At 33.6% G+C, this 24,641-nt stretch overlaps 1 protein-coding gene across 1 annotated transcript; it reads left to right on the plus strand.

Annotated features, from left to right (window-relative positions):
- The first annotated feature begins 9,437 nt into the window (after window positions 1-9,437).
- On the plus strand, window positions 9,438-23,234 carry LOC133173878 (uncharacterized). The gene is made up of 8 exons (XM_061308948.1): window positions 9,438-9,695; window positions 10,005-10,171; window positions 16,264-16,514; window positions 16,862-17,274; window positions 17,648-17,929; window positions 18,162-18,350; window positions 21,251-21,398; window positions 21,904-23,234. The coding sequence occupies exons 1-8, from the start codon at window positions 9,438-9,440 to the stop codon at window positions 22,149-22,151; spliced, it is 1,956 nt and encodes a 651-aa protein (XP_061164932.1). The 3' UTR covers window positions 22,152-23,234.
- The last annotated feature ends 1,407 nt before the right edge of the window (window positions 23,235-24,641 follow it).

Raw genomic sequence — 24,641 nt, forward strand, 5'->3', positions numbered from 1 at the left:
AGCTTGAATACTGTTCGTTATCTCCATATATTTCATGAACAACACCTTTACTCAGTTTGAACATCTTGATTGTACAATGTCTACCAATGATTCTGAACTCCGAATTTTTTTTGTAGTATATAAACCAACTTTGTCAAAAGTTGATAAGTTAACAACGGGTTCTTTTTTCAATGAATGGTTGGATTATATTAGTTATCATGTGATCGATACAGAAGAACTACTAATTACAGGAGACCTGAACTTTCATCTGAAAAACAGGAATGATATGTCAACGCAGAAATTCCTAAAATACGCTATCAGAATATGGTCTCACTCTACAAGTGAAAACATCAACACATGTTCATCTACTAGATGTTGTTATAAATAGAGATAGTACAAAAATTTTGAAATATCCCCCGACAGTCGATGATAGTTTCATATGTGATTTCAGAGGGATGTCTTACAGTGATCATAAAGGAATCAATACGGTATTATGCGTCTCAAAACCATGCAGGCAACGGAAAACCGTGTCATCAAGGAACTATAAGAAAATGAACATCGACAATTTCAAAAGTGATCTAAATTTTTCCTCCGATCATGTTTTACATACATCACCGGTAAACGATCTGGTGAATATTTACAACGATTGTGTTCGAAATGCTGTTAACAAATATGCCCCTCTTCGCACTAAAGACATTGTTTTGCAATCGAATAATCAATGGTATTCAAACGAATGGCAAAACGTGAAAAACGCAAAGCAGAACGAACATGGAGACTTTCTCGGTTGGAGATGCATAAAGAAATATTCATAGACAAGTGTTTACAGTATAGCGCTTTACTTACGCAAAGCAAAGCAAAAAGGAATATTTTTCATCCAAAATAATCGAGTCCGAAAAAGATTCAAAACAGTTATTCAGCATTTCTAACCAGTTGACCGGGAACAAATCCGAAATCGTTTTACAGATTTGTGACACGAATACATTTGCCAAATTTTTGAAGCCAAAATTCAAGGAATTAGAACGATGCTCTTACAACAAAACAACAGACATATCGAGAGTTTGGCTGCGCTCTTGGTAGACAAAAGCTTTAGGAGAACCCCGCTTCTTGAATTTACATATATATTTTTAAATAATTAAAATGCTTTTTATATATTTTCAAATATATGATGGGGGCGTCCGCCCCCAACCCCCGTTAAATTCGCTCTAACGCCGCTGGACTTTTTTTCCGGTTAGACATTATTTCTACGTTGCTAAGTACTTCTGCCGAAGAAGTCTTGACAATTGTGTTGAACACAACCTCTTATTCCTGCGCATTGGACCCAATGCCTAGAATATCTTGAAAACCTGCATTGAAAATGTTCATTCAATCATCACATGTCTTAATAACCAATCACTAACCGAAGGTGTTTTTCCGGAAGATTTTAAACAAGTAATAGAAAAGCCGCTTTTAAAGAAACTGTCGCTGGATAAAGAGTATTTAAAGAACTATACACCAAAATCATTGAGAAAGTCTTCGCAAAAAGAATCGAAGATCATATCAGTTCGAACACTCTACATGACAATCTTCAGTCAGTATATGGCACGGTTCATTCCACAGGGACCGCTCTTGTTAGAGTACATCATGAAATCGCGGTATCTCTAGACGCTTTGTTGTGTTGTGCTACTGATGCTTCATTTATCCGCGGCGTTCGATGCCATTGACCACGATATACTTTTCCGTCGACAAGAATACCCCTACCGGATAGCTGGTTCGGCCCTTCAGTGACTACAATCGTATCTGAGCGATAGATCACAACGCGTTTCGATTGGTTCAACATTATCTGAACCAAAATCTCTCAAGATTGGCGTGCCCAAGGGTTCGTACTCGGCCCCATTATCTACTTCATGTATGCAAAACCATTCGGGGAAATTTGTTACAGAAACAACATGAACTATCATTGTTATGCAGACGACACACAGATCTACATCATGATTGAGCCCCGGGATAATTGGAATAACATCTCCATCCGTCTAACTGCATGCCTCAATGACATACAAAACTGGATGAGTGCAAACTTGCTTAAACTAAACCAGGAAAAAAACGCAACTCATTATATCGCGCCTAAGACCAGATCAGTTGAAATTGAAGGTTTCAGTCTTTCATTTGGAAACAACATCCAAAATACCCTTTTGTTAAAAATCTTTGGACATATTAAACGTCGTTGACAATGGAAAAACAGTGCAATGCACTATCTAAATCATGTTATTTCCACCTAAGAAGCATCGGCCGTATTAGAAACTATATCACCGAAGATGCATGCAAAACACTTGTTAATTCATTAGTTACATCCCTTTTGGATTACGGGAATTCTAATTGTGGGAACTATAACAAACAACCTACAAAGAAAACTCCAACTTGTACATAATACGGCTGCGCGCATAACATTATAGTCAAAATTTGACCATATAACCCCTGTCTTGATCAATCTACACTGGCTGCCGGTAGAGTTTCGTTGCCAATTTAAGACTCTTGTTTATGCATACCACAGCACTCCACAGATAAGCTCCAACATATATTAGTGAACTAATTGAGCCGTACACAACTTTGTGTAGCCTACGCTCAGAATCATCAAATTTTTAGTGGATCCGTCAACAAGGACTGTGACATATGGGAATAGACGATTCGACAGAGCTGCGTCTACCTTATGGAACTCTCTTCCTTTGTACTTGAGAAAATGTGACTCGATTAGAATTTTCAAGAAAAAACTAAAAACCTTTCCTTTTAGAAAGGCATATGACTTGTACGTAGACTGTGTATTTAATCCTTTTATTATATTATGAACACTACATTTTAAATATATATCCTATGTATCCTTTATTTAGTACTTTCATTGATATTATAGACACTGAAATTTTATATATTTATCTTATAATTTCATATTTGACTGCTGTAAATTTTTAGATAATTGTTTTACATAATATGCTTGTACAGCACCTTAGAATTTAATATATAGGGCGCTCTATAAATGTTTGATAATAAATAAATATCAAAATTATGTAGCAATATACCCTTTTCACCTGCATATGGGGTTTAAATCTCCCAGTTGATCTATACACAAGAGCATGCTCCACGTACCTGCATATGGGGATTCTATTTCCCAGTTTCCCATGCTCTGCATACGAACAATTTCTAAAAACGAGGCAAGCTATTGACAAACAAATTGATTGAAGCATGCACATCAACAGTCTCGATTAAAGTCGTCATTTTGCAAGTTCTATGGTCGATACAATGACCTTGTCAACAAATACAATCTATCATTAAGTAGAATGCTGACTGGCGTTTTTAATACTAATTGATGATCCATTATTTAAACACTAAATTGTTTATGGATTTCCCGTTTGCCCAATCATGACAATGAACAGACGGCAGATTTAACCGGTCCACAAGGGGATGCTTACTCCTCCATGGAACCTGATCTTACTTCTGATGTTTTTAAAGGTGCCTGTTTGCTCTGCTCCCGATCTTTATTGTTTCAATGGACGTTTGGGTTTGATTTCTGTTCGTTATCTCCATATTTTATAGACGAGTTGCCTCCTATGAGCCACCATGAAACATAGAGTAAGATAAGATATATGCATGGACCTCCAAAAACATCAGAGGTGGGATCAGGTGCCATGGAGGAGTGAGCATCCCCTGTTGATCGGTCACAACCGCCCTGTCGTCCCTGTCATGATCGGTAAATAATGGAAAAATCCGTCGACAATTCAGTGTGTAAATAATAAACTAACAATTAGTATGAAAAACGCCAGTCAGCATATGACTTAATGTCAGACCATAGAACTTACGAAATGATGACTTTAATGACACTGTTGATATTCTTGTTTCATCAACTTATTTGTCAATAACTTACCTTGTTTTAGAAATTGTTCATACGTAGAGCATGCTCTTACGTATCGAATCAACTGAGAGATATACATCCCATATGCAGGTGATGAAGGTATATTGCTGCATAAGTAAGGGAAGTTGATTGAAAAGTTAAAGTCATCACGTTTATCATAGTTATTATATTATTATAATCATTATTGTTGTTAGATTACCATTGCCGACTTAAGAATGTCCTTCATATATTAAAACAGTTCTTTCATCAGATTTCTTGACTTCTTTAAGAGATATTGCTGCACAAATATTGCTCCGTACCGTGTCTGTATGAAGTTTTGATTATTCATGTTTATGGGCCAATTACAGAATCCATGGCGGGAATTTTAAAGTACAAATAAAAGATGTGTATGATGACATGTATTTCTTTAAATATTTTACAATATGAATGGAGTTTGACATTCTTTAAGCAAGATTTTTATTCCACATTGCAAATGGTTGGAATAAATTACACACTTTTTGAGACAACTTTAAGGACAAAAACTCATTTGTGAAAAAAATTCTCTCAATATATTAATGAATATTTTGAAACTTACGATTAAATTCAAGTCCTTCACTCTAATAATTAACTGGAGGTGTTGGCTCGAAAAAGATCCTTCAATGCACAATGGCCCTAAGTGCCGAGTAAAGGTATAAATTTGCAGCCCTCCACTGGCAAGTGGTTCGTCTCCATATTTATAAGCGAAAAATTCTGGAGAGGGAGGCTGAACAATAAACAAACAAACACTTTATACCTCAAAATAGGCTGACAATCACCAGTTTGTTATAATAAAGTTGATCGTGAAGTCAAGTACCTGTACTTAATCTTGCTGCACTAACAGATTACTTATTACGTCACTGACTTGTTAGACGCACAGTGTAGGGGAAACAGAGGAGTAAATCAATCTTTTTCACAATTTGTAAATATTGATATGAATTTCAAAACTTTGAAATATTTTTTCATAACATGATAAAGATCAACAATATGAACGAAGATTTTACAGCTACTGGTGTGTTTAATAATGGTTTAGCATCTTATTAATAGGAATTATGACGTAGTCAATTGTGTCATGTGATATGTGTTCTGCAACCCCTTAAGGAAAAGAAGAATGAAAACGGAATTTGTGGTACTGAATTGATTCGAGAAACTTGTTTTGCGGAAATTTAAATCTGACACAGTGTAAAAAGCATTCTTATACGAACCCTTGTAGACATGATTAGAAGCATTGCAGAATCACTTTGAAGCACACTTTCACTGAACCCTGTTAATTATGCACGCAGAAAAAGAGGAAAAAAGATATTGAAATTTGCCAACCTGGGGATATTCATAAATAGTCGACTAAAAACTACGTGATTATTTACAGATAACAGTTGCATATTCTTTTTTCTCAAAGCAAAAAGTATGCACCGGCAGCACTTGAAAAGCCCTTGTCCTACTTGAACTAATACCAAGCAGAGATTAGGTTTTGTTTACTCTCGTACGTGAATACATTGTTTCTAAAATTAGAATATTGCCACAAAACGTTCGTTTAAAAATGCTGAAAGAAATTGTGCTCCTCTTTAGTTTTAATGTTTTGAATGTGGCATCTTATCACAAAGTCAAAGGTATGTAATATTTTCACATCTTAAAAAAATCAAGTTAATTCATAATGCCGATGAATTTTTCTTTGTAAACAAATCAAAGTGGTTCAGAAATTAAGATTGTTTTCATGACAAATATTCAAGTAAAAAACAGAATGTAGATGGTTAAAGTAATAAAATTATCTGATCAATTATTTAATTATAAGTATATGTTGGTAAACTTTTCCCGAGCACCATGAGATTTGGTGCCGAGCGAAGCGAGGGACCAAATCGAATGGCGAGGGAAAAGTTTAACAACATACTTAGTACATGTTTCACATGAGAAATTAAACCTTTTGTGTCTCTATCTATTTCATTACAATTCTTTGTGTGTTTCTTGTTATTTAATCAAGATAACGATGATTTGGTCCTGACTGTTGCCATTTTGTACAGGCCCAGATGTGATAATTATACCCCTCAGGGTAATATACACCTGTCTGCAACAGGTCAGATGACAGTCTACAGTGAGTAGTTTTCAAACACAATAAGGTTCATTTCTATAGATTCAAAATCTCAGTATGAAGATATTCATGTCATTTTTATGGGATTTAAGTCAGGGGACTTGTGGACATTAGTAAAGATTTGTTTTTAGAAGTAAAATGGATAAATTGCTCTTGAAAAGCACATATTTCCACAGAAAACGAAAACAGAAAAAAGGGAAAAAATCTGTATATGGTTGGATTGTCTCGGCTTACAACAATTACAGGGAAAGTTCACACACTGCTTGAGCAATATAGGAATATCCCTGTATTTGAACTTTGCAAAAAATCAAATTTTGACTTCTTGCTGTGTCCTCTTAATCTGTTAATTAAAATCGAAGGCAAGATGGTGAGTAACCTTTTTTTTGCACTTTTTGATGAGATATAATTCTAGTTGTAAGTTATAGTCGTGTAATTGCTAAATCCTAAATATTCAAATAATTACTAAACATTTCTTAAATTTCTGTTTTAATTCAATTTTTTTTTAATTTAAATAATTTTTAATGTTTTAATTTTGGCTAATGTTGATTAATTCAGAAAGAAAGACAAGGGAAGGGAAAAAAGATCTTTTTTCCTTGTATTAACTGTTTAGCACTTCAGGTCCAACATTCATTGTTTAGTGACCTTGCCCTGTGTCCATGATTGTAACCTATCATTGATAATGATAGGTTTAATAATTATTCACACAATGGCATAGTCATCCAGCCATGAAGCTTGGGCTTGGAGTGTACCAAGTGATTTGGTGGCAGCAAAAACCCTTTGTTCGAGGTGTGAAACATGTACTAAGTCCAGTTTATCCTGTCATACAAAAAATCTTCTCAAATTCATGAATTGTACCATAATTCAACATCTCCAACTATGTATATGTATCAATTCAGCATCTTCATTACTGACAACGAGTTCCACATAAGAATATATTTAACCAAAACTTAGGTTACCTCAATGTTTATACAAATATAATTGCCAAGGTATTTGTAAAGAATCCTCAGGTTCTGAAAATCAGCGGTTAAGTAATTGAAAATGCTTAAAAATTTATCTGAATTTACGAAATAATGTTACCCATATTTCTTTAAAGCTCATAGTTATAGATAAAGATAATCATATTATATAATAAAAAAATATCACATCTCAGGAAACGCGACTAAAGCCACCAGGTATGCATTTTCTAATTGAAAATTGATCAACAAGTTTAGTTTTGGAAATAAAACTTCCAAACATTAGGAGAAAATTGCATGTTTTTTTGTTTTACCTATGTGGTATTTTAATTCTATTTACTTCAATACTGTTATAAAATACATGGTGTAAAAAGCTTGTGCTATCATTGTTAGACATGACAAATCACTTTTAATTTCATATCATTCTAAAGAGCATTAATATTTTAGGCTACATTTAATGAAATTCGAATTCTCTAAAAATGTATTTATTTTGTAATTTTGTGGGGATATGAATGCCAACTTTTGAAAGATCCTTAATTCGTTAAAATGATAATTTAGTCTACTTTCAAAATTGGAACTTAAGATAAAGTGCTTCGATTACAAAATAACAGTGTTTTTATTCCCACTTCCGTCCTGCCTTTCATGAAATCTGTACGAATAATTTATTAGTTATATATAATTATACGGGTAAAACAATTTATAAATTTTAATACATTATAATCTGTTAAGGGGGAGCAGGACCTTTAGCTATAAATGCACCTTACACATCTCAGTGCGGATCTATCAGCAGATTTCTAATCTAATTGAAACCAACCAAAGATTGTTACGTACATTGTACATGATGTATGTATGAAGTGTTGTCAGAATTGTTTCTTATGTTGATAATCGATATCTTTCGGTAATAAATGTTCACATATTTTTTGCTATTAGGTACGTGTAATGCATTTATTTCGTCATACACCTTGAAACTAGTTATAATGATCTATTAAAAATGTGAATTTTAGAATAAACTTTTAAGGGGTTAAAGGATCTAAACGTGGATGGAGAGTAAAACAATGTTGCAAGAAGTCTACGATTTTCCTACAAGAAATTCCAACAATTGCAAGCTAGCAACTTCAATTTTTACGTCACCAGGTTGTCTTATTTGTGTCAAGGAGTGAATTTATGTATTTTACTTTGATGTTTCAGCATCTGTGTTATATTTATCAATTTGACATCTCTCCCCCTCCTGTCCCACGGTATCAGTGACAACATTGACAGTGACAAGTTTTACATTCAGCGTAGAGATAAAAGGTTAAACATTTCCTGTCTTGAGAATTCGGCCTAAATTAATGTCAACCATCTTTCTTTTGATATTACAATTTCAGTTTTTATTCCATTTCATTGGCTATCTTTAGAAATGTGGGAGGAATTTGGGGGAAAGAGATGAGATTTGTGTGTATGTTAGTTATGAGTCTTAGAGTAGAGTTTTAGTGAGTTGAATGTTACTTTTTGGAAATTCATGAATAAAGAACCATAAACATGTAGTGACGAGTGTTTTCTTGGAAGGCATAATTACATCGTCACATTTGTCTAAAAGAAGGCCTTTGTATTGTTTGAATACCTTTTGCATTTAAAGCTTTTAATAGCATAATTATTTGCGAGCTAGCGTTCTACTTTTGCCCTAATCATTTTTATGTTCCAATTAAACAGACTGTATTCAAAAACTTTTCAGCTGTCTAATTGACTTTTAAATAGCAAGTTTTTAAATTGCTTTTTCTCCCAAAATATTTGCCAGATTTCAATAGAACTTGATACAGAAGTAGACTACGCTAACATACATAATTCTACATCTACCAAAAAATTTGAAATTTTATTAAAATCCTTTCAAAACTCTATTTCAAAGCAAATTTCAGATTTCAACAAAATTGTATCACAAGTACACTATACACAATATCTTGCGAAAATTTCCATACTCTGTAATTTTGTATTATCATATGGAACAAAGATGAAGATCAATTAATGGAATTTTTTTAACATTCTCAACATTTTGAGCCCAACTTTGAAATTGGATGGAAATATGTTATCCTTCCTCGACGTTATGGTTATTAAAATTGAAGACCGTATAATAACGGACGTTTTCTACTAAATAACAGATAAAAAGCAATACCTTACATTTGATTCATATCACCCTAGACGCACCAGGAATAATATTCCATACAATTTAGCAAGGTGTCTTTGTACAATAAAATACGATCTGCGGATGCTTAGTACTTAGCGGAGAGGTCTTAATCTTTTGTACATTAGGTCCAGTCTTACGCCGTTTTTTTAAACGCGATTTAGGCCCGCCTAAATTTTGGCGTAATTTGTTTAGTCGGACTAACTTAAGCCCAAATCTACGACGTTTTGAGAAACGAGCCCCTGGGGTTTAAAGGGTTCAGTGTATACTCTTATTTTATATTTCAAATATAATATACATGCATCTCGACCAAGACCACTGGCAAAGTTCTGGCCTGTGGGCGTTAAAATCATAATAAGGTTTAAATATGTCATGGAAAGTGATATCGAAAAAAGTCCACTTATTTTCAAAGATTACAAAAATCACCAATGCATCAGAAAATGTGACAGTCGTTTCCCATTGACGTGTGAATACAACTTCACAGTAGAATACTATCACACATTATCCAAAGCATGCTTCAACTGTCCACACAACGTCACAGATTGTGCACGTCCACACTGTGTGGTGGCGGACGGAACTAAAAGGGGGATAATCACGGTGAACAGAATGGTGCCTGGCCCCGGGATCCATGTAAGTCTACGTCATTGTTTTCAATATTTTCGAAAGACGTTTTTGATTGAAAAGATTTGGTAAGATAGTTCATATTTCCATTGTCGAAAGATGTTAGATATTTAATTTGAGGTTAAAAGTGATACGCTTACTCTAATCTCATCATTTCTTTAGCTCGCCTTGAATTTCAAAATAATTTTCAAAAGTTTCATAGCGTACTTTTTTGGCATATCAGATATAAATTTGGATCATACAGGTAACATGCAGTATGATTTTTATGTTTCAATGTTACCCAATTATTATTTTATAATGCTTTGTATATATTTCTAGATATGCGAAGGAGACACTATAGTAGTTAATGTACACAACAAATTGGAAGGTTCTGATGGACTGTCCATTCACTGGCATGGACTTCACCAAAGAAATACACCACATATGGATGGGATCTCCATGATTACTCAATGCGCTATCCCTGCGCATTCGTCATTCCAATACAAGTTAGGATATAATTATTTTTATTAAGACAAATGTATGAAATGGACATGTATGTTTCATTGGTGTTTATGCGATGTGAGACAAATCAAGCATTTTATTAAAAGGTATTAAGTCCCATGTACCTACAAATTTAAGTCCGAATTCACATAAAATGTAACAAATACATGTACCCCCACCTTTTTGGCATTTTCAAATAGACCATTCAAAATTTTCAAAGGGACAGAGTAAAGTTTGGTGTGAATTTGATGAAAACCTTACTGTGTATTTATACATAGACCTAAAGCAAAGGGATCGCCGACTTATGACGTCACAATTATATTTTCTTTATACGATCTCCTTACGATTGCAGCGCCCTCCCCGGGATGTATAGAAAACTTCCGACATAAACATGACGTTGTTTACATCTACATTGTCGAGATAATATGTTGACGGTGCGACCGTTAGGGCGAGCGCAGATCTACCTTTCAGTTAATTTAGATCGGGCTCTTCAAACCGCACGTGATATTTGGTACGTCTAGACTCTGACGTCACATGACGTCGTATGTAATGCTGTATTACCGAAATAAAGTCTGAACAGTGCTAATTTTAATAAAGAACGTTAAATCTACTATCTATCTGCTATATATCCATTAAATCAAGGTGAGTTTATTTCTTTTTGGAACTTCTGGGTACCGCGAGAACGTAGTTTGCGGCGAGATGCAATTCGCAAAGCATTATGGGACCACAGGTAACTGCGGAAAAACGATGTGCAAAGTCCGAAATTTCTCTTCGCCCAGGCGTTGCTTTAAGAGCTCGCAGTGACGAGCGGCGCGAATCGCTGCGCTCGCTATTATAGCCTTGAATGAATTAAATTATTGCCAAATTTACCAAAAGTTTTTTACTAACACATTGAAGAGTTTCTTTAACAGCTGTTGAGGTATTTATTGTTTCGTACTGTGTAAAATAATAAACTAAATTCAATTCACTTTATTACGTACGACATACATCTTATTGTATACAAAATATATAAATTTATAACATATAAACAGTAAGTCATAGCGCAGGTTTTTTTTAACAGCATAATAATTATACAATCAGTTTAATGGTGGAGAATGTACAAACCATTTTATTTATTTAATTTGTTTATAAGACAGTAAGACATTCATTACTTAAGTTAAAAGCATGGTATAGAAACTTTCCCAAATTACAAAGGTCCTTAACATTGTGTGCACATAACAACTGTATGAATTTAAACATAGATGGTTTTTCCCAGTAAAATTTTTCAATATATTTTACTCGTAAATCCCTATATCGTGGACATTTTAAAACAAAATGGAATTCGTCTTCAATTTCACATCTACACAATTCGCATATTCGATTTTCGCGTAATATATTTTTATGGCGTCCACTTTCTATAGCTAAATTATGTGATGACAGTCTTATCTTGCTAATTTGCTTTTTATAAATGGAAGGAATAGGTTTTACTAAATAATATTGCAGTGTGAAGTGGTCAATAATATTCTTAAATAATAATACATCTACATGAACTATTGATATCTGCAAGGAGATTCTGTACATAGGTGTCAATAATTCTTTGCTTTATAATCAAGAACAAATTCTTTCGTGGTCAGTCCACATGTATCCTAACCCAATTTCGAATAATTTATCTTAAATATTGGAAGCCCAGTTCGTGATCTTGTTCATTGGTTGTTCGATTTCCTTTAACATTTTCTCATAACATGATCTCAAAATACAATTCTTATTTTGTAATATTTTAAACCAAAATTTGAAAATCTGGAATTGTCGTACAGTCTTCATAGGCAGTCTGCCTCTTTCAAAATATATCATGGCCGTGTTTTTTTTTCCTAACATATAAAACATTCTTAATGAATTCCAGATGTATCTTTTCAATATCAAACTCGACAGTAATGTAAAACATGATCACAGAACAGCTCTGATATGTCAGCTAGGTTGCTCAAAGTGAAGCTCGTTTAAAACGTTTACATATTTATTGCGTGTAACTTTTAAATCACAAATATCTTATGAATTATAGCAGTGATTAGAGAAAGCCGATGATCCTTATTCCATTTCAGCAACAGGCCCTGAACATCACCACATGGCATTCAATCATGGTACAGTAACACGAATAAGAAGGGGGTGGGGGGTGGGGTGATAACTAACAAGAATATTTTTGACAGGTAAAAACAATTAATAAATAAATAAATAAAAAATGCTGAGAATTGGCTAAATACGAAAACAATCTATTGTAAGGGGGGGGGGGGGTCACAATTTTTATTAATCAAGAAATGCTTCATCATTGGAAAATTTTACTATATCATGCTGCAGGAAAAATGGGGTGGGAGGTCAACCTGCCTTTGCATTAACATTATCAACAACTCAATGCTTTAATGCTAAATTTACAGTAAATGATTATGTTTGAAAAAAATAAAGGAATAACACCCCCTCACACAGGTTTGTATCCATACTGTTTACTGTTGATGACAATGATCATTAGAATGCCGAATTTCAAAAACTTTTTACAATCAATCTCAAACCAGTTCTAGGGTTATACCTGATAGAAAAATGTTTACCAAAAGTTAGTTCGATATAATCATATTTATGCACACAAATTTTATAGGCATCATTGAAAAAAAACAAAAAAAAAAAACTCATATCCCATTTGAGCATGATTCTTTTAATAAAAAATATTTTCCCTAACTAAACAAGCATTCTGAGAGTATTGCATTAGCAATACTAGTCCCCTACCGGCAAGTGTAATCTGGTTCCCGTTAAGAATTGAAAATGCCATAATTCCCTCAAAAATCAATGAAGCGAGATGAAATGCAAACTTGATCTTTAACTAATCAAGGTAAAGTCACATACCAAAAATCAGCTCAATATCTGAAAGCGTTTAGAAGAAAATTGCGGAAAATCCCTAAAAATTGAAAAGGTCGTAATTCCGTCAAAAATCAATGAAGCGGAACGAAATGCAAACTTGGTCTGTAACTCATCAAGATACACTCACATACCAAAAATCAGCTCAATATCTGCAAGCGTTTAGGAAAAAAGTGCGGAAAACCAAGTGGGACAGACTGACAGACAGACAGAGGGACAGACAGACAGACAGACGGACAGAGAGACAGCTAGACAGACGGACGGACAGACTCAGAGGAAACCTATAGTCCCCTCCGGTTTCACCGGTAGGGGACTAATAACTAGGTATTGGGGGTATAGTCTTCATTAAAAGAAAAAAAAAATTAGGTGTCTGTGTTTTTTGGGGTTTGTTCCTGTTTTGCACACATTTGAATTTTAGGTATTGAAAAATTGTGTGCAAAACGGGAATTTGTCCAGGTAAGATAATTACTTAATTGCTATAGTCTTTATCATTGGAGAAAGAGATTCTATGGAAAGAATAGGAAGAAAATGTTAATTTTCCACTTGATATATTGACTTATTTCTCGAAAAAATTATTTTAAAACATAAAAAATTGCGATAGGGATATTTGGCTAAACTATCAACTTCATCTTTGGTTGGATAAGTAAAATTTTCATAATGTATTCCCTTTAAAATATATTATAATGTATTGGTAAAATACAGGTAATTCCAGGTAAACCCCAGACGAAGATTAGAATATAATTGCTATCAAAACATATTTCAAACCTATTGTTCTATGCCTTATTATCAAATATGTGCAATGTGTGTAGTAATTAAAACTATTAATTCATTCTATTTAGGCAGTCGGTTAGAGATCAAACAGTATAATTATACTGGGAGATAAACATGTACATGTGTATATAAATAATTATTTGTATTCTAAAGCTGCTAGTCATATGGAATATGATGCTCAATATATCATTATTTTGTACTTTGTAGCTGTGCATTGCATTTTAAATGATTTATTAGTCCCTTACCGGTGAAACCGGAGGGGACTATAGGTTTCCTCGGAGTCTGTCCGTCCGTCTGTCGGTCTGTCTGTCTGTCCCTCTGTCTGTCTGTCAGTCTGTCCCACTTGGTTTTCCGCACATTTTTTTCTAAACGCTTGCAGATATTGAGCTGATTTTTGGTATGTGAATGTATTTTGATGAGTTACAGATCAAGTTTGCATTTCGTTCTGCTTCATAGATTTTTGACGGAATTACGGTCTTTTCAATTTTTAGGGGTTTTCCGCAATTTTCTTCTAAACGCTTTCAGATATTGAGCTGATGTTTGGTATGTGACTTTACCTTGATTAGTTATAGATCAAGTTTGCATTTCTTCCCGCTTCATTGATTTTTGAGGGAATTATGGCATTTTCAATTCTTAACGGGAACCAGATTACACTTGCCGGTAGGGGACTAGTATTGCTAATGCAATACTCTCAGAATGCTTGTTTAAAAAAGACAATATGTCAAACATCTAGAGCAGTGTTCGCCAAATAGATGCTCACTAGAAAAAGTTGACATGTTAAACTGTAAAATGAAGTATTTCTCATTCACAAGTGTATGTAATAATACTGAAACCATGTATATTATGATGTCAATTAGCAGTGCTTTAAGCTGAACGACTTCACTCTTTGAATCAATAAAAAAGTGGAAAAGTCTGTAATATATAACAATGATTTTAATAATGTTTCATTACAGTCATATTTAAATTATTTAACATTTATATGTAATTCATATATATTGATGCAGTTTGTCTATGAGTTATGATATACCTTATAAAGGTTATTAAAAATCTGGATATAGTTGAAAAGATTGGAGCTCCAAACATGTATTATATATTATTGCGATGAAATCCAGTCGCGGGTTAACTCATTCATGCACACCCCACTTTTGTTGATTTTATCCTGTGCAGGTTTGTAACCAATCATTGTTCTATCACATCATCATTTAGTTTCAGGATGATCAGAATGTCAGTGTTTTTTTTAATTTCCACATAACTTATCATACCAGACGGTACATGGAATGCTACATGTCATCAACATTTTCCATAAGGTTTGGTGTAGAGCAAGGCAAACCCACTCCACAAAATCTTATTCTCTTTAGAGAAGTGGACATGGATGTACATGTAGGCGAAAGTCTGTAAAGAGAATCCACAAAATCTGTGAAAAAAAGAAAAAAAAATCTCCTAGAAATTCTATTGATCACTGATTATCCTTAAATTAAATTAATTTTTTGAGAGTTATAATTGTTCTTTAAATATTTCGTCAATGGGACATCTAGCATCTCAAGTTGTTTAAAATAGGCTAGCTGATCTAAACGGCAGTTTACGATGTATATTTATTTATGTAAATTTTCAATTCAGCATAGATCTGAAATTGATCATTGTTTAAATACATGTATCAGCAGATAATAAATTGTGTCATTATTTTTTAAACAAATAATAAGATAATTGAGTACTTACCATAAAATATAGCAGACAGCTTTCAAGAGATGTCACGTCATGGTCAGCTGATGTCTGTATTTAAAACGTTCCATCGACTCCACAGCTTAAAGTTATAACCCCCAAAGTAGTAAACCGAGATCATTTCGTCGAAGGAAGCTTAGAGAAGTGATTGATCATTGCTCTAAGTTTTTGTTTTTCCCTTAGAAGAATGCAACATTTCATGATGCGACAACACTCATTTCATTACAGGAAGTTTGTTTCTAAACATCCCGGTGAGGGCGCTGCAATCGCAAGGAGATCGCTATTATGACGTCATAAGTCGGCGATCCCTTTGCTTCAGGTCTATGATTTACATAAGGTAGTACTGAATGAAAGGAGGCCTCATGTATAATAAGTGTATTGTAAGACCATTGTCCTGATGACTGTCCTTTGTCTTTGGGTAGTTCAGTTATCAATCTCGTTCATGTCATAATGTTATACAACTTGAAAAAAACATCGGGTAAAATCCAAGTGCATTTAGCTAAAAATCATATCTTAATGTAGATCTTATTATTTTCTTTTTATTGTCTTTGTGATCTGTTAACTACTGCTTATGATTTCTTGTTGACAGAGAGGATGACATAGAAAAACATACGACAGACAGACTGACACACGTAACACTACACCCCCTTTCAACTTTATTTGTCATAACATGGTTTATAATAAAAAATACAAATTCATCAATAAATAACAACTTTGTAACTGTTTAAAGGTTCAAGCCTGACTTCCCCGGAACCTATTTTTGGCACTCCCATTCCGGGCTTCAGAGAATGGACGGAGTTTTTGGAGCTCTTGTGATCCGTCAGTCGGATATCACCGAGCCTCATCTGGAACTTTATGATCATGATTTACCGGAACATACTATAATGATAAACGATTGGTTGGCGGAATTGGCTATCAATCGATTCGCCAAATATATCCATGCATTTGGCGACAGCACTCCCGCTTCAATGCTCATTAATGGTACGATAATAAAATAAAATGTCTTATTTGTACTGCAATAAAACGAACATAATTGAAAAATCCAGCATGATAAAAAAATCATGTATAATTTTCTAATGCGTCACTGTTTGAAATGAATATTGCGAGGGGAAAAATGACAAATTAATTTTTAACCTATAATTGTTATATTTTTATAATAATTTAATAGAGTAATTGTTTTAATTTCATTGATTCAAAACAACGTAAATTTTGGTATTCCTGATTAACAGATTCCAGTATGATAAAGAAATGATGTAATTTTCTAATGTCTTACTGTTTGATTGATTTTTCTTTCACCAACGTAAAAATATTCAGTATTCATTATTCAGGAAAAGGAACATTCCAGGCATTTACAAATGTAGATAATACCACACTTTACACACCCCGTGAGATGCTGTCTGTTGAGCAAGGAAAACGCTACAGGATCCGTCTAATTAGCAATGGTTTATTGGAATGTCCCATCCAGTTCTCTATAGACAATCATAGCCTCATCATCATAGCTACTGACGGTTTTCCCGTGCAGCCTATCACAGTACAATCACTTACCGTGTTTGCTGGTGAACGATATGATATTGTACTCCATGCAACACAGTCTGTTGACAACTATTGGATTCGGACTCGCGGTGAAGCACTCTGTGTTTTTAAAAAGGTGCACCAAGAGGCTATCCTTCATTATCAAGGAGCTGAGGGAAACCTTCCAGACTTATCTACTGGGTATGACACAGAGATTCGCTCAGGAAAGGTACATAATAGAAAAACAGATAATATTACAAAAATTTCAAATATTTTGTAAAATTTTCTCCTCAATATATCGTATAAGTGGTATTTTTAGCTATTTGTCCTTAAAATCAGTATTTAATTTTAGAGAAAAGTAATTTTAGCGGTTTTATGATGCATGGCAAAAGTAACGGTAACCTTTGTCTGCGGAGTGAATTGTTAGCGATATTTCGTTTAATTAACGATCTCAACTCTCTCGCTAAAAATGCCGAAAATGAATCCTCGCTAAAATTTCTGGTTATACGGTACTCTGCTTACCAAGGCTAGATTTTGAATTTTTTCTATTTAATTGCAAAAATAAAGTTTACGGATTGCATTTTTGTGAACTGATTTTATAGAAACTAAATCCATGGGACAAAGCGGAAAGTGAGAATCTGATTCCAGTAACCAGACTTGTATCACTTCATGAAAACGATAAGGCTCTATCAGAAACTCCGGATAAAACAGTGTACATGTCCATGGATTTTAACAAGATTGACAACTACGATTTCCACGACCCCATGTTGAACCCCAGTTCTGCAGTGGAGAGCTCCTCTCACACATATTTACCCCAGATCAACTATATATCGTCAATGCTACCTCCAGCACCACCTCTCACACAATATAAAGATATCCCTAAGGTGAAATAGAGAGATGCATGTACAATACATTTTAATTTTACTTATTAGACTTTAAATTTGCAAAAGTTCGGAATTTTAGTATCATCAGATTCATTAAAACACTCTTTTAATTGATAAATCTAATTAACGCTTGATTCAATGTTCAAATACACTCAGTCTGGAAAGAGTTCTTTTATACAGGGTATTCACACTTTGGAAAATTATAAATAAATGTATCTTTAATTGTAAACAGGAACTGATATGTGATTCTTTAAATGATGACCATAACTGCTCGTCAGAATTTTGCAAATGTGTCCACATTAAAAAGGTCAATCTAGGCGATGTGGTAGAGTTTGTCATAGTGAACGAAGGTAAAACGTTTGAAGGCAATCATCCCATGCATCTTCATGGCTACAGTTATAGGGTGGTTGGTATGGATAAGGTAAGAGAAATTTATTCAAAGTCTTCATTATGCAATTCAATCTAAATTCTTTGACGCCAGAGAATTTTTGAAAACTTTACTTCTAAAATCTGTATTTTCACATTTTGAATCAAGCTTGTTTCAATTTACATTGTAAAGTAATACGTTACGATCACTTCTAGAACTGAATTACATTGTCGTTAATATACTGTAGATTATTTTTTATTAGCGAAATTACATGAGACTTACGTCTTGCAGAGATTTCATTTACAAATATACTGGTGTATATTTGTATTAGCAAATGTTATAATGATAAAAACCACCTTTTTTGCTTTTTAATATCATATAGCCAATTTGCCGAAAGATTGATTGATTATATGTTGTTTCACGTCCCATTCGAGAATTTTTCACTCATGTAGAGACGTCACCATATACCGATGAAGGGCTTCAAATTTTATTTTGACCTTAACTCGGCACTCAGGGCCATTAAGCAAAGAGGGATCTTTATCGTGCCAACGCCTGCCGTGACACGGGGCCTCGGTTTTTAAGTTCTCATCCGAAGAACCGACAACTTTCACTTCAAAGTGCCGAGCGCATGGTGAAGGAACAGTTGCTACCTATTTTTCTTATCGACTCAGTCACGACCGAGATTCGAACTCACGACCTTCCGATCACGGAGCGAGCGCTCTACCGACTGAGTTACCCGAAAGAAGTTTCTGCGAAAAGTTGAAAAATTTCCATAATTTTTTGTCAATAAAATATGGAGATAACGAACAGTAATCAAGCTCAAAAATCCATTGGAACAATAAAAATCGGAAGCAGAACAAAAATGGTACTTTAAAACATCAGAAGTGGGATAATGTGCAATGAAGGAGTAAGCATCCCCTGTCGACCGGCCACAACTGTCGTGTGCTCCTTGTCATGATCGGTCAAAAGGAAAAATTCATAGACAATTCAGTGTGTTAATAATGGCTTAACAATTAGTATGCAGGTGGTTATGGTATATTGTTACATAGATAAGGGAAGTTAACGATAGAAAAGCTGAAGTCATCTCGTTTATCATAAAGTTTTGTTGTTAGGTTACTATTAGCGCCTTTTTCTAGTAAAATAATCAAATATGATATACCCCATCAACCAATTACAATTATGATTATACCTGTTGAATGGAAACTGAAGTTTGATTTAATTTATGTTGTTGAGATCAAAATGAATCTTTTGCTTTACTTTTTACAAAGAAAAGAAAAACCAAGCAATTTAGTGCAAGAGTACTGACATTTATTACATGTATTTTGTAGCGTCCAAAAATTAAGCTTTTCCATTCCCGGGAGCTTAAATTACATTTAATTTCGTTGACTACGAAAACATTGTGCTTGAACCAATGGATCGAAAAAATGTACATAGAAAAAAATAAATACGCGTAGTTTGAATAGGGGGAGAAGTGTGGAAATATTTATATATAAATTGCAACAATGTATACAGTTTTCAACAAGATAAAATAAACAAATAATAATAATATAGATGATTATTTATAAAGTATAACACAACTACTATGTAATACAACAAAATAACCACAGTGAATCATATTGAATGAAAGCATCCAATAATATAATAAAAATAGATTCTTATTTGTATAGCTTGTGACCCTTGATACACGTAAGATAAGAGTTAAGATAAGGGTGTCGAATTTTCCGGGAATATATGAAAAATCATAAAAGATGTTATAATGAAGTAGTCATCCCAATGTATTTAAGATTGAGTTCTTAAATAGTGATCCCTGGAACTGTGTTGGAGGAACAACAAAGGTTAAATTTTAGCTAGAAATATTTTTTTAAAAAAATACTTTTAAAGATCAAATCTTTAATATGAAATATATGGAGATAACGAACAGTATTCAGGCTCAAAAGTCCATTGTACAATACAAAATAGGAGCAGAGCAAACACCGACCTCCAAACATCAGAGGTGGGATCAGGTGCCATGGAGTGAGCATCCCCTGCCGACCGGTCACACCCGCCGTGTGCTCCTTGTCATGATCGGGAAATAACGGAAAAATCCGTCGACAATTCAGTGTGTAAATAATGGCCTAACAATTAGTATGAAAAACGTCAGTCAGCATTTGACTCAATGATAAATTGTATTTGCTGACAAGGTCATTGTATCGACCATAGAACTTACGAAATGATGACTTTAAACGAGACAGCTGATATCTTTGTTTCATCAACTTATTTGTCAATAATTTACCTCGTTTTAGAAATTGTACATACGTAGAACATGCTCTTGCATATCGAATCAACTGAGAGATATATACCCTGTATGCAGGTGATGAAGGTATATTGCTGCATAAGTAAGGGAAGTTGACGATTGAAAAGTTAAAGTCATCACGTTTATCATAAAGCTTGGTTGTTAGATTACCATTAACGTCTTTTTCAAGTAAAATATCCAAATATGAAACAGATGTGTCTTACAAACAAAGACAATGTTGTTACCTGCTTTGTCAGCAGGGACCAGTACGTACTGATCATGTAATCTATCTAATTCTTTTTTCACTTCTGGATTATTGAATACAGAAGGAATATCTCATAAATTTTCAAGCACTTGCTTAATTCAAGTTTGTGATATACCAGGCCCCTTGGCTTAAGATGAGGTCAAAGTACGCATAACATTTTTACTTAACACAAAATAATGTATATAAAATAATATATAATATATAAAAAATAATATGCCATAATAATAAAACGTCATTCAGGCATCAACACACTTATATTATTGCTTAATGATTATTGAAAGCATGGATTTTTAGGATATTTTTTATAATAGTGCAACAACACCTCTGTTTTTTTTCTAGACATTTATTTGCCAAATAAATATCATGTGAGCACAACGACGGCCAATAAATTTCTCTTTTTTTCACATTTATACACAGCTTAAACGATCTACTACCCTCCAAGAGGTAAAGAAGTTGAATGAAGCAGGGAACATTTCCAGAAATCTAAATATGTCGGTTAAAAAGGACACAGTAACTGTGCCAAATGGTGGATATACCATTCTCCGAATACATGCCACCAATCCAGGTAGGATAGTTTGGTCAATGTAGAACTCATCTGAGTAAATTAACTCAGATTCACGTGTACTTATCAATAAAGGTAGGAAAATATGGTATAACTTATTCACATCACCAATCTTTGTACGCGTGCACTGTACCAATTCGGAAAGGATAATTCAGATTCATGTATAACACATATACAAACATTAAACAATGCAAGTGCAACAAGTACAATAATTCATGTTTATGTATAATAGTGCCATGCCAATACTATTAATGTACAATATCGCGGCATATTAGTATTTACTAACTTTTGTCCCAACACGTATTTGGCATTCAGATCTCTGAAAGCGAGTTTTTGATGAGTGTTTTGACAAATAAATTGTTCGATATTCTTTGTTAATTTGTTTGTTTGTTTGTTTGGTTTTTGTTTGCTTAGGCAAAAATGTTTATAAATTTACATATAAAATAAGTTTCATACCTATCGCCTCATAAGAAATATTTCTACTACTATATATCCTATTTTGCATAAGGTTTTTGGTTTTTCCATTGCCATATTGATTTCCATGTCGAGGAGGGAATGGGTATTATACTACAAGTTGGAGAAATTAGCCAGATGCCAAAACCACCATATAACTTTCCTAGATGTGGGAACTGGAAGTATACGACTCATGTTAAGGAAGAGACAGGATGTCCAGTTAACAGTGCGAATAGTCTACATTATGCACCAATGGCTTTATTGATCTTTATCTATGTAATCCTGTTATTGAAAGACATGTAAAAGCAATTCATGTTTGTCTTGCCCCTTTGATTTAATGCACTATCTAACATTGAGGATAGTACTGAGCATTTACATTAGATTAGATAATACTTACATCTTCTAAACGCTGTACATTTACAGAAAATAAACTTCACTATCAATTACTAAATAAACAAAAGCTTTAATACTTTTACACACAAATATTTGTACACATTATTTTATTATGTGCATCATCATACTTGCTCTAAGCATCCGTCACTCTACTGCACTCAACAATACAAAGATAGTTTCGATTCAACACCATACACTGCACGTTTTACACCATACTTCATACACCGAGACCTCAGGAATCTATGTCTGCGATATTATTAAGAGCAACTTAAGTTTAATTCCGAATTCACTAAAGAAATTGCTAGACAGTAAAAAATGTAAGTGTTGTAAGGAAGCCTGTTAGAAGAATGAAAGCCTAAACTCAGATAAATAAGTACAGGTAGTGGAAAGGTACCATGAAGGGTATTCGAATGGAAGTTCCAGTATAGGGTAACTGTCAAGATACTATGTAAGAAAGTTAACATATGGTAAATGTAAAAATACTATGCAAGACAAATGAATAGTAAAGCACCGTAAATGTGACAATAGCACATTTAATTTTCTACTCAAAAAGGTATAGCTTTTGTTTTACATGAAAATTCAGACTATGTGAAAAAAATTACAAATTTAACGAGGAACGTAAATCACAATTCACATCACTTCTTTACCTGAAACATTTCAAACTTTTAAAAATAGTTTTTTATTTAAATTACGATTTACTTTAAAATTTAATAATTTCATTACATTATAAAACATTCTTGTAGAAGCTGTCAATAATATTATTAATTAAACACTTTCGCGATCCTTTCAAGGCTGCTATTCGCTCTGGAGCAAATACACTGTATATATTGTCAAGATATTGTAGTTTTATGCTAATCAACAAGTAGCGATTTTATTGTAAAAGATTAAATTACATTGAAGTATAATTAATACTTTTGTTCTACTCTGTACCTGGTGAATTTTACATGCATATTTTTGTATGTTTATCTATGTATCCTAGTAAATCTCTGGTCCCTATAATTTTGTTATTCTTTTACATCTCGATAGATTCAGATCAAGATTTATTATGGATATGCAACAATATGCGACAATATTGTTTTGGGTTAAATTAAAGAGCCTAGCAGATTACTCCATCACAGCAACGCTGAAAGCTATTCATGTTGTCATATGTTTTAATTTTACAACAGCTTGTGTGAGCGAAGACTCAATGACAGCATCGATGAAAGCAAAAGTCGTAGTTCCCTAAATTTCCGTACAGAAAATAAATTAAGTTTGTTTTCAGTACGATGAGACTTCTAAAAGCATAATAGGTAGGTTCAGGTGCCATGGAGGAGTAAGCATCCCATGTCGAGCGGTCACACAATCCGTGTTCTCCTTGACATGATCATGCAAACGGAAAAATTCGTAGACAATACAGCATTCCCACGATAAATTAAAATTCCGAAGACCAGGCTTTTTGACATCATAGAGAGATACTTTTTCAACAGAAATTGCACTCGTAAATTTACTTACCTTGTCATTGGTCATTTGGAAAATTATTTTATTAAAAAACATTCTGATCTTACACACAAGTACTCCAAAGTTGATATTTAAAGAGATGCTTGAGGTTTTGATTGACAATATCTAAATATAGTTCTTGTAGATTAATTTTTCGAAAAATCTGTTGAAATACACATGGGTGCTAATTGCGCTCCGTTATTAGCAGACCTCGCAGCTAGGTTAAGGACGCCCATGCAATACACGCCTTAATGTATTAAGTGAAAATGAATATAATTTAAAATTTTTTTAACAACATTAGTTTTGATGAATGTGCATTTTGGTGTTTGCACTTGTATATATCGGGTTTCTGTTGATTTCGGCCAAAGCGACACCGCTTACATCAGCTGTTTGTCACGTGACAGGTTTAAAATTAGAATATATATGTATTACTACAAAGATTAAATAATCGATATAAAATATACAAGTATCTTTCTGCTATAAAATTTATTCTGGTTTGTTTGAGACAAATTCCTTAACATGAAAAGTGCTGGGAACAACTTCCTTGTGCTCAGGTATTGTGTAAAATTTAGCCGTCTTTCTAAAAACTCTAGATATAGATGTAATACTCACTGGAATAATGTTACATTGCGGAATATACAAACAATATATAAACAACGCACAACCAGCTCCCAGCACTTTTCAGAACAGTAGAAATAAAAGCTAAACGTGTTTAAAAATTCAGAATTTATATTGAAGCGGATATCGTTGAACTCTTGATATTTTGGAGGGGCTGGACCCCTCATTCTAGCCCGTTACTATACAAATGTTCTCCCTACGGCTATATATAAAGGCTACACATTTTCAATTTAGTTTGAAAATAAAATGTGATTTAATATATTTTAGAATATGTCTTTATTTTGGTTCAATTAATCTTGTTTCGTA

The sequence above is a fragment of the Saccostrea echinata genome, unplaced genomic scaffold, assembly GCF_033153115.1.
Source record: "Saccostrea echinata isolate AGI-Se365-2 ecotype Australia unplaced genomic scaffold, CSIRO_AGI_Sech_v1 ptg000056l, whole genome shotgun sequence".
Lineage (NCBI taxonomy): Eukaryota > Metazoa > Mollusca > Bivalvia > Ostreida > Ostreidae > Saccostrea > Saccostrea echinata.